At 41.3% G+C, this 17,666-nt stretch overlaps 2 protein-coding genes across 7 annotated transcripts; one reads left to right on the plus strand and one right to left on the minus strand.

The window, feature by feature from the left end:
- Positions 1–10,151, plus strand: znf646 (zinc finger protein 646). 6 transcript variants are annotated; one of them, XM_021565138.3, is made up of 4 exons: positions 1–184; positions 1,809–4,597; positions 4,993–6,120; positions 6,382–10,151. In XM_021565138.3, the coding sequence occupies exons 2-4, from the start codon at positions 2,013–2,015 to the stop codon at positions 7,280–7,282; spliced, it is 4,614 nt and encodes a 1,537-aa protein (XP_021420813.1). In that variant the 5' UTR covers positions 1–184; positions 1,809–2,012; the 3' UTR covers positions 7,283–10,151. The 6 variants fall into 6 exon arrangements, with proteins under 6 accessions (XP_021420813.1, XP_021420811.1, XP_021420812.1 ...); XM_021565136.3 differs by lacking the exon at positions 1–184 and adding an exon at positions 397–679; XM_021565137.3 differs by lacking the exon at positions 1–184 and adding an exon at positions 397–588.
- A 494-nt stretch (positions 10,152–10,645) lies between these two features.
- On the minus strand, positions 10,646–17,116 carry LOC110498850 (uncharacterized). The gene is made up of 5 exons (XM_090202195.1): positions 16,529–17,116; positions 13,592–13,690; positions 13,346–13,489; positions 13,127–13,175; positions 10,646–12,945 (listed from the first exon to the last, which is right to left on the minus strand). The coding sequence occupies exons 1-4, from the start codon at positions 16,608–16,610 to the stop codon at positions 13,135–13,137; spliced, it is 366 nt and encodes a 121-aa protein (XP_090058321.1). The 5' UTR covers positions 16,611–17,116; the 3' UTR covers positions 10,646–12,945; positions 13,127–13,134.
- Positions 17,117–17,666: the final 550 nt, after the last annotated feature.

Below are 17,666 nucleotides of genomic sequence, written 5' to 3' on the forward strand. Positions count from 1 at the left end.
AGGACCATGACGAGAGCGCTATTCTCGAGCGTGCAACAGTGCAGCACTTGCGTGGGTCACAATTTCATGTAAATATTAAACGTTGGCTTTATGGATTTTCTCATATTTGACCAACTGTAGTGTATTTTACAGTTAGCAAGTTGTCGGAGAACCGCATGAATGGCTTTATTTTGAAGAACTGCAGGTAAGAGGTGTTCTATTGAGAGGGGAAATAATTAAATAGCACGCTCCTGTTTTGCCAAATGTTTGGATGGATGGTTGATGTCGCGCAGATGGGTTGTTAATTTTTGAATGAGCTAGTGCCTAATTGGGATGGAAAACGTTTTAGCCACCTAAGAAGTGTTTTAAATTTCAGTTTACGTACCAGTCCATCTTATAATTTTACATGACAAATCCACAAATAGTTTTGTAGAGAACGCACAGTTATGTGCGTATGACAGAACGACGAAGGGGGACTTATTTTAGTGGTACACATATCCTGTTTCCTAGCAACAAGAGCAGGAAGAATGTGTAATGGAATGGAATGAAGGAGGAAAAAAAGACAATTGAGGAAGACTTGTCCATTATCAATAACATTTTAGCTTTGTGGTGAGGAAAAACATTGACCTGGATTTAAATGCCATAGGTTACATCAGAAACTACAGAATATATTTGACAGGACGCACGAATCAAATGGATGGTAAAACAGAGTATCGCTTTTTGCTGCAATGTTTGTTTAGCTAGCTAAGCATGATGATGCTACTTGCTAACGTTACCTAGCAGTTATTGTATCCAGCATTGGATTGCTCGCAAAACAACAGCTTTTCCATAGTGGTGCGTGTTTTGACCTAACGCATGAAATGTAGCTACTGGAATTCAACCATTTGACATTTTAAGTTGTTTTGACCAAGGTATTGTTTTTCCACATTATTGACATAGCTATGCGGCTGGCTGTCGCGCTAGTTAGGTTATTGCTGTGTGTGCTAGCTAGCTAGCCACTTTCAACTTATATCGGACAAAATATTTTTGGGATAGTTTGAGGCCGAGCTAGCAAGCAAGTAACAAACTAGTTAAATTGCTAAATTTTGTCAAATCGGATATGTATACATTTAAATTGCATGTAAATAAGTAAGACAATTGGTAATTCAGTTCACGGTAACGTTAACGACATTTTATGTCGCTAGGCCAAACAGGAAAAGTATTGCTGCTGTACACTGTATGTAGCTGCATCTGGAGAGTTTGTCATGTTGCGTTACTGAACCGATTAACACGATATTTGAGCGGAGTTAAATATATTAGGCCTTGTTTATTAGCCACATTCCAATCTGTGATAAACTACCCTATGGTTCTTCAAAATCCGTAATAATTTGAAGCGGTTTTTTTCAAACCACAACTGTCCAGTTTACAGTAATCTGGTCTACTTCATCTCTAATGTATCATTGCCTGCTTGAATTGTGTACTTCCAGATGAGACACAACCCTGGTTTCAATATTAAGTCTCACACCAAGCCTTTAACATTTTATCATTTAGCAGATGCTCTTGTCCAGAGCGACTTACAGGAGCAATTAGAGTTAAGTTCCTTGCTCAAAGGGCACATCGACAGATGTTTCACCTAATCGGCACGAGGTTTCGTACCGCTCTTAACCGCTAGGCTACCCACTGACCCCTTTAACATGTTGATTAATAATGGCATCCGTAAACTACATTTTGAATAAAAGTTTGTGCCAATTGCATTAGTAGGCCGTGATTATCCCATTGATAAATAAATAATACATTGACTGTGCATATTATGCCAAATGATCAGTTCTGTTTTACATTTTTTCCCACAGCCCTCATGGTGTACCTGCAGCCTTTCTACCCCATAAATTAAATTCATATTCAATGGAGTGGTACTAAATGATCCAATCACATTATTGTGTTGCCTTCCTATTTGGACCGTACAATAGATAAGCTCTTGTTATACGGAGGAGCTGGGAATCTGATGTATTTTCCCCACAATTGTCTTGCTCAAATATGTGCAGTACTATCCTGTAATGGCTATGCAGGAGCCTGGCAGGACCAAAGGCTTCCCTTGCAAACACTGTGGCACAGTGTGTTCCAACATGCCAAGCCTTCTGGAACACATGGATAGTCACTCCCAGCAAGAGGAAGATCGCAAGTTCAAGTGCGATGAATGTGGGCGGGGTTACAGGCATGCAGGTAGCCTCGCTAACCATAAGAAAACACATGAGTTGGGTTCTTTTCAATGTCCAGTATGTGCTAGGAAGCTCTCAAACCCTCTGGCCCTGAAGAGCCATCTGCGCATCCACACATCTCAGAAGAAGTACTCCTGCATGGATTGCGGGAAGGCCTTTAGGTTAGCTACTCAGTTGGCCACCCATCAAAAGGTCCATCTATCCAGGCAGTCGAAGAGGAGAGCCGGTAGGAGGGCAGCTGCAGAATATTCTCCAATTGAGAATAGAGATGAAATTGAGGATAATGAAGACCTTCATGAGCAGTTGGTCTTTGTGGCTGACCAGCAAGACACAAGGATGGATATTATATCTGATAATGGCCTTCGTCGGGAGGGGGCAGAGATTATCCCCATCTCAGCAAATTACAGTGAAAACCTAGGCTCTGATGAGGCAGGGGATCGACCTTTCAAATGTGATCAGTGTGAAAAGTCATATAGACACCATGGAAGCCTGATAAATCATAAAAAGTCTCACCAAGTAGGGATGTTTGAGTGCCCTATCTGTTTCAAACAGTTCAATAATCTTGCTGCCCTCCATAGTCACCAGAGAACCCATAAGTCCAGAAGTGGGCCAGATACCCGTTCCACGGAAGTCACTTACACAGGCACAGCACAAGAGCAGTTTTCCCCCTCAAACAGGGAGGCTGCTGTACATTTCTGCCACCTGTGTCAAGTGATGTTTCCTAATGATGATGAGTTCCAGGAACACATCCAAATGCATAATTCTTCCTCTATGTCATTTGGGCACATTCAAAGTTCATCTGAGGGTTATCATGGCACTTATGACCATAGTGTCACTCATTCTCCTGACTCAAACTTTCATTCCCCCCCTCTAAACAATACTCCATCGATGGATAATCAGGGGGAGCAGATCAACAATGTTCAAATATACTCTGACCACTCCAGTAACGAATCCATCTTGAACACTCAGCAAGAGCCCTCAATCTTGGATTCTGAGATTTCTGCTGACGATCTAGGGAAGGCAGAACAGTCCTCAGTTACAGAAAATGTTGAGCGCCGCTTCAAGTGCCAGGTCTGTGGCAAAAGCTACCGGCACGCAGGGAGCCTCATCAACCACAAGCGGTCTCATCAGACGGGCATTTATCAGTGTTCCATCTGCCGCAAGACTTACCCACACATGGCTGCCCTCCGCAGCCACATCCGCATCCACAGGGCCCATCCGTCCTCCTTCAACCTCAGCTCTGAAGGAGACTGGCTGTCTACCGAGCCCCTGACACTGGAAAACCAGCAGGCCTGCTTTTCCTCTCAGGATGGTGATGCTAGCAGTATGATGGCGCTCGCTCAGGAGAACAAGGGTGAACACGACAATGGAGGATCATTCCACGAGCAGTATGACTCCACCTTTCCCCAGGAAAGAACGGTGCACCTACCTCACGACGAACACCTGATGGAGAGGCACATGTGCGCCGACTGTGGCGAAACATTTGCAGACATCGCAGGGATCAAGTCGCACATATGCCCCCAGCTACAACAGCAGCAGGAGGCCATGTCAAATGATTGCGACAGTAACCTAACCTTCCAGGACACAAATGGCCAATGCTCCATGGGAAATCCAGGGGATCATATAAAATTCCAGGGACTGAATGGCGGCCCTGGGCATAGGTACTTTGGTGAACACAACTTCCAGGAAGTCATGAATGGGGAGCAGTTAAATGGTGGTGATGGCGAGGAGGATGATGAAGATGATGACGGAGAGCTCTATCAGTGCTCAGTGTGTGGGAACCGCTACACAAGCATGAGGGCTCTGAGGAGTCATCTTCGTGGCCACACTCAATCCCATGACACTCCTACAAGCTCTGGCCCCTCCTCCATGTCCTCCCTTGAGGCTGAAAAAGAGGAGGACCCTGGAGAGAGACAGCAGATGGATGGGGGTCTGATGATCTGCAGTACTTGCGGAGAGAGTTTTGCCAAGAAGCAGGACATGCTTGCCCATCAGCTCTCGCACCATAAAGCACAGGCAGATGACGCTAAACACGTACATATGGACAATAGTAATGAAGCTAGGCACAAAGAGGAAGTTGACAGCATCATCTGTGGAAATTGTGGTACATTTTGCACCAGTTACCATCATCTTGAGACACATCAATGTACAGCAAATGGGCAAAGTGAATCTAGTAATGAGAGAACTGAAATGGGCAACTCTGTCAACCGTAAAGAATTAGGACCCATGAAAGAGGATTTAGACGATGGTGATCGCCAGTACAAGTGTGATCAGTGTGGAAGAGCATACAGACATGCTGGCTCCCTTCTCAACCATAAAAAGTCCCACAAAACGGGAGTATTCCGCTGCATGGTTTGCCAGAAGCGCTTCTACAATCTACTGGCCCTTAAGAACCATCAAAGGACCCACTTTGATGTTAAGAGGTAATTGCTCAACGTAATTGCTAACACAGAAAAAAGTTGTCTTCGACTGATAAGTGTCCATGTAATTTGACATATCATGTATATAACCAGAGAAGCTACATTGTACACATGTGGTAGACCCAATTAATTTGTACTACTACATACCAAGGTTTAGGTTATTACACTGTTATAGTTGAATTTGCCTAAATGCCAACAAATGGTGATTGGACCCTGCCCTAACAGCAAGCATTTTCTTTTACAAGTGCTTACGTACTTGTAGAAGAATCCAAGGATATATTGCCTATAAAATTGCTATTGCCATAGATGTATTTTGTGTCTTGTCATAACTTCATTCATGCTCAAATGTTCTGTGCTTTGTAAACAGGATTATCCTCACTCTTTGTCCCCTCGTCTAGGCATACTTGCAATGAATGTGGGAAGGCATTCAAGATACAGAAGCAGCTATTGAACCACCTAAGAATTCACAAGGAGAACAAGGCCAAAATACAGGAGCTCAACAATCAGATTCAAGCCCTCATGCAGATGAATGGGAGCGGGTCAGAGGGAGGAATGCACTCGTTAAATGCACCTGCCAATCAAGCCGCCACCACCACCCGCAGAAAGCGTAGGCCAACCGTCAACCTAAAGAAACCCAGTGTGGGGGAAGGGGCTCTTACAGCGTCTCAGACTGAGGTCAAATCAGAGGGGGCAGGCGACCCTCGCCCCTACTCCTGTGACCAATGTGGGCGAACGTATCGGCACGCAGGAAGTCTGGTCAACCACAAGAACTCTCACAAGACGGGTGAATACTACTGTTCTGTTTGTAACAACACCTACTCCAACCAACTGGCTATGAAGAACCACCTGCGCATCCACTTCTCAGTTAAAAAACACAGTTGCCAACACTGTGGTAAGGCCTTTCGGGGAAAGAAGCAGTTGTCTAACCATATTTGTGCACACCTCCGAAAGGATATGCCTGGAGGGGTCAGGGGAAGTGGTCGCAGGCGCGCTAGAAACATTAAATGTAAGCAGTGCAGACTGATATTTGTATCTGCAGACCAGCTCACAGCCCATACCTGTGGGTCACTGGCAAACTCATCAGAGGGCAGTGATGGACAAACGAGCATGTCCTTGAAAAAAGAGGAGCGACCATTCACCTGCAACATCTGCAATCGCAGCTACCGCCACGCAGGCAGTCTCCTGAATCATAAAAACACCCATAAGTCCGGCCACTTCAGCTGCACGTTCTGCTCTAAGCCCTTCTCTAACCCCATGGCGTTACGCAACCACACACGAATTCACACACAGAAGAAGAAGCATGTCTGCCTGACCTGCGGGAAGGCGTTTCGGCTGGCCAGTATTCTCCATAACCACCAGAAAGTCCACACCAGGGTGGCCAGCCACTTCAGCTGCCCAGAATGTGGCAAGAGCTTCCAGGGCAAGTCTGGGCTGAAGAGGCACCGCTGCCAGAGCAGGGGTCAGGATGATTCGGCTAAAGCTGGTGACAGCTATCACAGAGATGGTGGTGGAGACAAGTGCTTCATGTGAGTTACTGTCTCATAATCTACTCGTTATGTAAGTCCTACTTCTTCATGGTTGTTATTAGAATGATCACCCTTTTTTTTGTCTTCTCCCTTCTGTTTTCATGGTTTTAATGGCTATTTTTTTTGTTTAGTTTTAGGGTAAATCTGTAATTATTTCCTCTGTTTATATTCGATTAGTAAAAGCAAGGTTTTCTTTGCCAATTAATGCCCAAGGTAAATTATTTTCATGAACAGGGATTTTAATATGTCTCTCTACTGCAGGTGTGACCTGTGTGGACGCTCATACCGCCACTCTGGCTCCCTGCTCAACCATAAAAAGACGCACTCCGAAAACCTCCACCACTGTACCTTGTGCCTCCAGACTTTCCCCGACCCCATCGCCCTCCATGTCCACTCCCAGATGAAGCGCCACTGCTGCCCAGACTGTGGCAAGACCTTCTGTCTCGTCTCCCACCTGCAGAGTCACATGGAGGTGCACTCCAAGGAACGCACCCTGGTCTGCAGTCCCTGCCATCAGAGCTTCCCCAACCCGGCCAGCTACCAGCAACACCAGGACCTGCACCACCGGGCCCAGGGGCATTACCAACAACACAGCATGCAATTGAAGGACAACCTAGGCTGGGGCTCGGAACTGGACCAACCCGTGGGGATCCAGGGCTTGCCCAAGCTGGTACCAGCGTTTGCCCACATGCACGGGGGCATGCCCGACCCTCAGGACCAGCAGGAGAGCAACGAGGCTCACTGCACAGGGGTGAAGAGCCACGTGTGCGAGCACTGCGGCCGCACCTACCGCCACGCCGGCTCCCTCCTCAACCACAAGAACAGCCACAAAACGGGCTCCTTCTTCTGCTCCGTGTGCCAGAAGGAGTTCACTAACCTGATGGCCCTGAAGAACCACAGGCGCATCCACACAGAGCCCAAGCGCTACCAGTGCCTGGAGTGCGGCAAGGCCTTCCGCGTGTCCACCCAGCTCATCTGCCACCGGAGGATGCACACCAAAGAGAAGCCTTTCTCCTGCCTGCTGTGCGACAAGAGCTTCTCCAGCAAGTCAAATCTGCGCCACCACCAAAAGATGCACCAGAGCGGTGCCCAGGTTTATGAGTCCTCCTTCAGCATGGATGCTAACAGTTTCATGGACTTGGACATGGGTTCTTTTCTCTGAGTCGAGTCGGGATTCAAAAGGTGAGGGTTTTCTTCAACCCCTCAGACCATTGTAGAGTGGAATACTTCTTATATTAGTCTCCCCTGGGCCCCTATCAGTAATTGTAAAGTGACGGGTGTTCCTCAAAGCCCCAGTAGAGACAGCGTTTAGTCTTGATGCTGAGCTCTTCAAAGCTGCCTCACAAACGTTTCATTTTTTTTGTTTTGGTCATACACTTTTGGACTCGTGGAAGGAATTCCGATCTTACCTCTAGTAGGGATTGTGACACTAAAAAGTCCCAGATTGGATTGAATGTTTGCACAAAGCCATTGAATCGTTTAGCGCTACAGGAGTGAGGACTATAGGACATGATTTATTTCCTCTTGCTATCTATTACTGTGTTTTGTGCCTCCGTAGGTTAATTTCTCTGCTGTGCTCATCAAAAGTGTGGGCTGTATATTTGCCCTTGAATCCTGTTCAGTGTTGCCATAGGTTAGAGAGATGTGGTCAATTGACCTTTTGTGATGTGGTTTCAATAAGGACAACCCTGTCGCTTTAAAGGAGATGACCTCTAGTCCTACCCAGAGGATGATATCAAAGGTATTTACTGAAATCATGAAATCAAATATGGTTTTAATAATGATAATATTTGGGTTCATGTATGAGGCATTGTATGCTAAATGGACGTATTTAATAATTTATTCCTGTTCTTTTGATTTATTTTTCTGTGTATACTTTGATAGATCACAGTTTTCAATGAATGTTAACATGTAAAGAGAACCTTGACTCTTAAAAAAAAAAAAAAAAAAACTATGTAGCGACTATGGAAATTCCTCAATCTATAATTCCATTATTCTCAATTGGTGCAACTCCAATACAGGTAGGAATGCATAAACCCAGGATAATGGTCCTGCTAGCACTCAGGTTTTTCATCTTTAAAAGGAAAATATCTGACGTGCAAAGCATTGTAGATCATCGGTGTCTGGGTTGGGCATGACTTGTTTCTTTTTTTACATGCGCCATTTCTCACCCATGTCTTGTTAAAATAAGAATTGTAGCCTTTTGTCCATAATCCCCCCCCCCCCCCCCCTTTTTAAAAATTGCATGAATGTTGCAATACCATACGCATGCTTTTGACTTCTCAAACTTTTAAAAACACGTTTGAGTGCTAGTTCTTAGAATATAAGTCAAAAGTGTAGCATTATCGTGGCGTGAAATCCTAGTCTCCTATTTCTCTCATTTTAATGGTTATTTTATTTATGTTGAAATGGTATTATGGATTTTTTTTTTTTTTACTTTGAAAAGGTGGAGATGAATCTACGGAATCTTGTTCTAACCACTCACCTATCACAAGCTTTAAGTGTTAGCAAAGTCAATATCGTTGGTTGCTAACTTCAACCATGTTGACCTCAACGTTTATCAAGAAGCAGGTGTTGATGACCACTATTTTGCAAAATGGTTTTGGTGTCTTTGGAATCAGCAATTTCTGGTCATAACTTAACCTTTACATAAACGTGCAATTATCTTTGGTTTACTATTCCTACCAGAAAAAGTTTAGAAAACAATAAGGTGCCTATCATACACAAAACAGTTATTTTTCACTCACACTGTAATGTCAAATGTTTTGGAAAACACAAGTAGGAAGCAGAGGCCCTTTTTTAGGTTTAAAACAACGGAGGGCCTTTGTTTGAGGGTGTTGTATCAGTACACCACAAGGTGTTTTTCTTCTGCTTTCTTTATGCCTTGTATTTCATATATTATGAATTGTAAATATTTTTGGGACCGGTAAGGTGTATAAAATACCTCATCAAAGAGCCTTGCCAATTCCTGAAACTGATATTTAAAGCTATCACAGTTTATTTAAGAGTAATTATAGCATATAGCTACAATACACTGTAATAATTACAACTTTTATAGTTCTCTAGGCCTGTATCATGAGCACATTGTTAATAAGGCGTCAGCTCCCAACACCTCATTCTAATTGCACGTGAGCAGTCGAGATGCATGCAAGTTGTTCTCCCCATTCTACCAATATTGTAAGCAATAGGTTGCCATTTTAGAAATGTTTAGTGCTCATTTTGCCAATACATGTTATTTTAGTAAGTTCACATCTTGTGGTTAACATTTTTTTTTTCTCATTGTTGTGTATCAGACATGCTTGTCCACTGGGTCAAATTATATTACTTGATTCAGAAGACAAACCACATGGCCATCCTGACACAGAGATTCTACAACTCACACAAAAGGTTACTGCAGAAGTCAGAACTACTGTACACTTAGAATAGCTTGCATGGTAATGGCAGACTTACCAACATCTAAACAGAGACCGTCTTTTTTTTTTTTGTGTTATTTGAATTGGCAATAAATACATTATGGTTCATTTCTGTAATTCGGCTCTCATACCCTAATTACATGAAATTGCAACATGTATTTTTAAGCCGTGAACATTTGAAATGGTCTGCATGTAGAGAATGTTGCCAGTTGATCTCCGTTTAAACCTTGCAAGCGGAAAGGTGTCAGATTTACTATGATCTCTTCTGGCACTTGTTAATGTACGCCTCATTTTGTGACATGACTACATGTGTCATGTGCATCTCCCACAGTTTTGTCAATATTTTAAATAAAACATTAGCTGGGTTCTCTGTACATTCATAGCAAGAATGTCCTTTACATGAAGTTACTGTTAAATTGGCTATAGTATAATTAAAAAGCATATGCCACATTTGATTTGAATTTAGTGTTTGAAAACTCAAGTCTGAAATATTTTATTTATAACCTTGTATATATTTTGTCACTTTGAAATGTAGATTTTTACTTCCTTGTTAGTACTATGAACTTAGCTAATTAGAAACTTAACAAATCACTTATTAAAATTAAATGACTTAAAATATGTTGTGTTGGTCATTTTTTTGAGTTCATGTCCTTTTCAAACTTGGTTTTAAACAAGTTTATTTTTATTTTTATGAAGAACCTGGTTCCAAACCAACACCTGTCTCTTACACACAATAGTACCTGGTTCCAAAACGTACTGCTTCCTACACACAATAGTACCTGGTTCCAAACCAAGGCCTGTCTCATACACAATAGTACCTGGTTCCAAACCAAAGCCTCTATCCATGCAACACAGTACATGGTTGTAGTGCAAAATGTGTGCATTTGGACAGTTGTTGAACAACTTTGCGAGATTCAATCCGTAGAGCAGAGTGTTCGTGTTATAGCACAATTTAAATGTAAAGGTCATTTCAGATTGAGTTGACATATGCAACGTTTACGGTGAAGGTGACTGCGGGATTATTGCCTTTAAATTTCAATCGTGCTATAGCGTGGCTCTTCTGCGCTACGGATTGAATCTAATGCCATAAAGTTTATACACCAACAAATCTATGGGATTCATAATTTTATTCTATATAACACAAAAGTCAGTTCATTTGTAACAATGCTTATTACTACACTAACTCATGTACATAACCCAAACAGACGAAAAGTACATTCACTAGGGCAATATTCAATCCAAATATGGAAGTTTAGCGTTGAAATTTAAAGGCTATGTTTCCGCGTCAGCGGAGACTGCATTCATGGTAAATGCTGCATATGACGGCTCAATCTGAAATGACCTTTACACTGCTATTGACCTTTACCACTCTCAACGATAGATTGAATGGAGCCCTAAATGATTGCTCATTAACAAATCTAATTGGTCAGCTGGTGTCAGAGGTTTTACAAACAACTTTACAGGTGTCCCTTCGTCAGTATTTATTCATACATTTAGCTGTTACCACATAAACATTAGAAAATATATAATTCTAAATAAATATATATGAAAACAATATCTGTATAAAAATTGTCCAATGACCCTTTTCTTGCTGCTGGTATACATATCCACTTAATATTGATAAGAAAGTAATATTGTCAGTAATATGAATTAAGTCATATTCAGCCACCCACATTATCCTGACACACAAGCCCTAAAATTGTGCTCTGAGTTAGTTTGAAGATGAGTACACAGTTATACCATGGTTATACATTTCAATAGGGTTCAGTTTGTTTTTCCCTAAATTGCAATGTTCCTTCCTGGGTTGGCAGTCAGTGTCTAATAGTGTTAAAAAAAAAATGTCACACAAGCATTGACTCATCTCCATTGTTTCAACTGTGGAGAGCACAACGCTAAGGTTTCCCTATTTGTCCATCGGGAATGGATTTAATTGCAAAAAGAAGAAAAAAACAGTATAAACTATACCAGGGATTGGCAACAGGTGGAAGGGCTTAGTCAGGGTCTCAACTTACTGTTGAGAGTTAGAATAGGAGAATACACAAGGTGCCATTTAGAAATTTGGTTGTGCATCAGCAGTTTTTCTTGTTCCTCAATTAGTCCATGTCAGCTAACATTTTTTAGATTGGTAAATTAGTCTAGTGCTCAGCCATCTAAACTTGTAGTAATCGTGGTCAAATTACCACCCGGGGGGCATTGATTTTGTTAGTCAGTCTCAGTTAGATATAATTAAAACTGCAAACATTTCTCTCCACCATATTGCGAGATGTGTAGAATTGGGTGGCGGCACAACAGTGGCCCCTCATGATGTGTTCAGATTTTTTTTGTGGCCCCCACCCCCATCAAAGTTGCCCATCCCTGAACTATACAAACACATTCCCACAGGATTCTGGACCACCTTGAACTTTTCCATCACGACAGTTTGCAAGCCCCTGTGTTATACTACTTATCCTGTAAACACACATACTACAGTATAATGGTTAAATGACCTGTGTAAGAATGTCCAATACGCAGTTTCATAATCAGTTCACTTATTTTCCCCTTTGCCTCTTTTGATTGGAAGATCCTAGAGAGTACAGTGCACGATACTGTTAAAATAATTCTACTCCTTTAAAAATGATGAGTTAAAAAACAACTAGCTCTAAGTGCATATAGTTCCTACATGGAAACACAGACTGGATAAATTGCCCTAAAAGTACATTCAAATTGCCAAAATGTGCCCAACATGAATTTATAATCTAACATTTCCCTTTTACTTTTCATTATCACGAGGATGTTAAATGGAAACGTTACTCTTATAGAAGTAGAGTATGTGAAACCTGGCCCAGGAAGCACGATTGTGCTGTATTCACTTTTATCCTGCTGATGGCAAGTCGAGGCAGTTCGGTAGTTGGTATTCGTCCTAATAAGCTACAATAAAACAACAGGTGTTCAAGCATTGACAGAAACGGTTGGAAATCCACATCATTCAAGATGTGTCTCATGTTCACTACTGTTTTTTAAACTACTTATGGATTGAACAACTTACTTATCGATAGATAGATTATTGGAATATCTAGACAAGCTCAACCTTGCATCACTACTCAAAGGCCATCATTTCATTTCAAAAAGAGCTGTGAGAGATACTCTTTACTAACTACATTGTCTTACTCAGAGTACAGTCTGACTGCAGACAAGGTAGGGGATTGACAGCGCTTGTTAACACAGTTCTTTGTGAGAGCTCCGTTCCGTAACACACTGAGTGTATGTGAACACATCTTTACTAACAGTATAATAAATTAAATGGTCAAACTCCACTCAAATAATACCCTGTGGTCAGAGTATTATCCATAGTACAAAAAATGATTCTGTTTCGGTTGGTCATCCAAAGATGTTCCCTTGGTTCTGTCACATCAATGTCAGAAGGAAGATGAGGCTGAGGAAGTAATGAGAGATTTGTTAGTTAATTCCCTCTGAACATCCCCATTATTTCAAAACATAATTACACCTCGTACAGAAATATTGACATACACTTATGTAGGCTACTTCCATATGTAATTATGCATAATAATTGACAGCCGTTATCACATCAACAAATTTGAGGAACGCGCACTTACTGAAATGTTTACGCTTGGTAAAGAGGTCCCGTTGTCTCTTCAATGGGTTCTGCAGAACAAGAAGACGATGCTGATGTTCTTTTATGTATTTTCACCAGAACCCAAAGAGGTCAATGTGTCTTAATGCTACAGACATATGTGTGCCTCTATCATCGTGCTACAATACGTTTCATGACTGACAATGTTAGTTTATCATGAGATGGTAGCCGTGAGCCCTACCACGGAGGGGCCTCTTCTGTGCCTTGCGTCGATGCACCATGACTCCAATGATCAATACTGCAGCGACCAGAATAACTGCCAGCACAGAGAAGCTGGAAATGGCTGCCAGTCTCCAGACATCAGATCTTTCCTTGGTAAATGTGCCTGAAAGGGGACATATTGGTCGAAGGCATACAATTAAGCATGGGCATGATTTAGTTGTAGGATATAAAGGTTGAATGTTCCTTAGCTAAGGATTTGACTTACAAGTGTTACACGAAGGGGTCTTTGGATACTGCTTGCACGATGAGCAGGATACGCATTGGTCTATGTCCGAACTCCAGAACTCTGAACTACTGCATAGGTCTGTGAGGAAAAACATCAAATGGAGAGACAATGCTTAATTCTCTTACAGCTTTTACCCGTTTGAATGACAACAATTTGTGACTCAATTTGCTCATTGGGAAATGTTCCTCTACCTCACCAAAACAAATGAACTATTGGAAGAGAGAGAACAACGGATCTGCCTGAATAGTCTTTAGACAGCAACCTAAATATGATTTATCTTATTGTAAATGTTTTTACAACCTGACAATAAAAAGGTATGCACTTAGTCCGCGGTCTGAGAAAGGAATTGTTTTTGCCCAATGATAAAGAAATCGTATGACATCAAGTCCAAAGAAATAGAGAAGATCCGAGAAACTGTGTGCTTCCTCTTCTTATGAAATGAGTTGGGGAATTCCTTTGATTTTCTCGTACTGATGCACTTAATATGCAAATCAACATTACTCATTGGCTTTGCGTGCACAAGCATGGTGAGACGCTGTGTGTGAATGGCAGGATGTGTGTTATCAAGATGAGGTTCTGACACATTGTTTTGGTGTATTTGACTTCTAGAGAAGGTGTGGTGAGACTGGGAGTAAACATTACCATAACAGCAGTGAACTGACAGACATACAAGACACAGACTGGATAGAAAATGTCTACAGTGTGTCCCCTGAGAGACACTACACCGGAAACCTCATATCCTTTTAGAGAACCCACAGACAGCAGTACCAGACTTATTTCGAAGGGGCATGTGTCAATTTATATCTAAGGTGATTAAGTACGAAATAAAGGGTCTGCAATGTTAATTCCACCCGGTAAAGAATAAAGCCTGATGGTAAATTCAATGTAGTGATCACAGCACTTAACATAGTTCATGTGATGAAAAACCTGTTACTTTACAGAGTTAGGGTTACTCTGACACTGCTTGTCAGGTTTGACATCTCCACGTCAATAGCTTCACTCATTGAAGTGATGTAGAGTATCAATGCGATAAAGCCTACAGTTTCCTCTTCCTTGAGCTCGAAGGCCACACAAGTGGTTAGAGGTCTAGCCAGTGATTTGTGACTTTGTCGTTCAGCATATAAACCACATGGACAATGTACTTTGAGAAAATGGTTTGTTACCGGACCAAATCTGAACCAATCATAGACGTTTATGTTTTACAGTAGAGTACAGTACAATAGAGTAAAGAGAAGTATAGTACAGTACAGTAGAGCACAGAGTAGAGGACACTATAATGTACTGTACTGAACTATACTTTACTGTACTGTATTGTACTGTACTTTACTGTGCTGTACTGTGATGTCCAAACTTGTGAAACATGGACGTCTATGATTGGTTCAGATTTGGTCTGGTCCGGACCAACCAAATTGGGTCTTGTTTGGGGGCGGATCTTTTTAGAATAATAGCTAGTGTGTAGAATATTACCCATATATGCCACGGATGATATTGCGTATTTCTACCTTTGTGTACCTTTTTCAGGATACATCAACATGAAGAGAATGCATAATTCTGCATTTCTGTGTAGTACAGAGCCATGATATAAATCCATTACCATAATTCTGTTAACGGGTGTAAATCCACTTCACTTACTAAAGTTTAATAACCAAAATAGTTTTTTTCTAACTCAAGGTGTCATGTAATAGCTGATACCCCATTCGCTCTGCAGATATCTTTGAATCTTAATTCAGGGCAGATATTTAACAGTTTCTGGAAAATTTGGTCGCATAAAAAAACGGAGGGAAATTTTGCCGCAATTCTGTTACCAAACTTTGCATCTGCACAGTTCTTCCAGTAAATGTGTTGTTGTGAAATGTTGTATGTAAATGGTTCAATGTACAATGTTGTCCTTGTGCATCAACGGCTTTTGCTTGGCATACATTTGAAAGTGAAAAAATCAGCGTCGGAGTGGTGTTCCGTGGAATTGCCCATCAGCTGCTTTGAAACTAAATGAAACAATAGCATAAAGGTCAGAACTGAGTGGCACAATGATGTAAGACAAAAAGGTGTGCAGGAAATTGGAGACAAGTCAACACTTGCCTTAAATCTACAGTATCAAACAATCAGTTGGAGTTTCCATGGTAAAATACTATTCATGAAGAAGCAGATTGTGCATGTTATCGGGAATTGCTGTGGATTTCTCATCTGTGTCTGACTTCCAGGACTGGTAATGATAAAATTGATGTGTGAACATAAGCAATCAACACATTTTGGGTGACAGCATCACCACCTGCAAAATCCTAAATTCACCCGTGGGGCCTGGATGAAACCCCATTTCAGCATTAGCTATATTGTTGCCCTGGTCAATAACGAAACAGTCTCACATGCATTTAAGACATAACACAGTTTTGTCTGATGTCCACTCAGCAATAAGAGCCACCCTAGAAAATAACCTCAATAAAGGAATTATTTTTGTGCTGGGAATGGGAAGAATTATATTGTCAAGAGTCCACAATTTTACTTTACTTTTACCCCTCAAGGAAGGAAAGAAATTATAATGATTTGCCAACTATAAGTGTCCCCATCAATCAGGTCTGTCCTTTTCACCCATGGGCATGGACGGAGTGAAATAAGGCGATTGGAATGCGGAACCGGTGAGAAGGCAGCTGGTAGAGGAAGCAACTCCATAAGCAACCCTTTCTTTTATCAGACTCCATTTGAGTAGCCATGCGATGATTCCATGATGGTCAATGAAACACGAATTCCCATGCGATTAAAAGTTTGATGAAATAACGTCTCTTCGCATTTAAAATATAGTATTGAGATCGAAAAGTATATAAGCATTTGTCTTTGCGTTACATAGATCAAAAGATAATACTTAATATGATTCAAGTTTATCTATATCCATACAAGTTCAATTAAACATATTTTACTTACTTTGTTGCCCGTTCGCGCCGTTTAGGTTCGCTACAGTCGCAATGACAAGTCCACAAAGCGCACAGATAATGTTTGAAGCCATGTTTCTTGTATAAACGAAATTCCCGAAAGTTCATCTGATGAAAAGCCCGTTTTGTTTTTCACCATGGAAAAGCTAGCCTCACAATGAGTCACCCGGAGTAGTCTGAGCCTTGTTTTAATAGAGTACACACCCACGCTAACAGTTCAACTCCTATGAGTCATTTCCTATGTACTGTACTCACATTCTGAGTACTGCCGTCCGGACAGGCAGGAAACTTTAGAATGATAAAACATTTTACTTTCGTTTATTGTAGTAAAGCGAAAAATGTCAATGATCATTCACAATATGTATATTTGAACCAGCAGAACTAAAATACCATGACCGCACCCTTTTTGATTTTCCCTTAGCCAACTTCGGAGTGCAAAGTCTGTAAAGATCTGGAATTAATTGTGTTCTCATTGTTATTACCACGCCTGTCACGTCATTCACTGAGCACTGCCAAAAAATACAAGTATCTGGCAGTTGCATATGGATCCCATAAGCAGTGAAGAAAAGCACTTTACACTGGGGTTGAATACGTTCAGGGTTGTTTAAAACTTCACAGAAGAGGAACTTTTGTGATGCAAAGTGGTATTTTTCTGAGAAACACTACAGGGAAATTAATACAATTACAGAGGGGGATTCTCATCTTGGTTCACATTAGTAGGTTCTGGAACTGTTTCAGTGTTTTTTTTTTTTTTTTACTTAATTTATTTTTATTTTTTATCTCACCATCTCATATTTGTTGTATACATGTATGGTATATATTATTTTGTATGGTTGTATGCAAATGTAACACTTGACTGTCAAAGGAGCTTTTTTTTTTTTATCATCCTCAGAAAGGAGCAACATCTGTAAAAACACAACGCAAAACCCCTCCTCCTATATACAGTATTGGGCAACCAAATGTTAGGCGCACAAGTGGGAACTGCAACACTCACAGACTCGTGTACATTTGATACTTCTGCTTTTTTTAGCAAGATCAAATGCTTTCCCATTATTGACCTCCCCAAAATGTTGAGAAGAGGTCAGAAAACCCTAAGATGAGGAAATGTATTCAACATTCAACTCATGATG

The sequence above is a fragment of the Oncorhynchus mykiss genome, chromosome 16 (assembly GCF_057628025.1).
Source record: "Oncorhynchus mykiss isolate SJ-2025 chromosome 16, ASM5762802v1, whole genome shotgun sequence".
Taxonomy (NCBI): Eukaryota; Metazoa; Chordata; class Actinopteri; order Salmoniformes; family Salmonidae; genus Oncorhynchus; species Oncorhynchus mykiss.

Bases quoted from the DNA above. Each gene is read 5' to 3' on its own strand.
- LOC110498850 (XM_090202195.1), bottom strand. From the start codon at position 16,610: ATGGCTTCAAACATTATCTGTGCGCTTTGTGGACTTGTCATTGCGACT. The intron at 13,490-13,591 runs GTAAGTCAAATC...GTCCCCTTTCAG, and splicing joins GACCCCTTCGTGTAACACTT to GCACATTTACCAAGGAAAGA. The intron at 13,176-13,345 runs GTAGGGCTCACG...CTTGTTCTGCAG, and splicing joins ACAGAAGAGGCCCCTCCGTG to AACCCATTGAAGAGACAACG.
- znf646 (XM_021565138.3), top strand. From the start codon at position 2,013: ATGGCTATGCAGGAGCCTGGCAGGACCAAAGGCTTCCCTTGCAAACAC. The intron at 4,598-4,992 runs GTAATTGCTCAA...CCCCTCGTCTAG, and splicing joins ACCCACTTTGATGTTAAGAG to GCATACTTGCAATGAATGTG. The intron at 6,121-6,381 runs GTGAGTTACTGT...TCTCTACTGCAG, and splicing joins GGTGGAGACAAGTGCTTCAT to GTGTGACCTGTGTGGACGCT.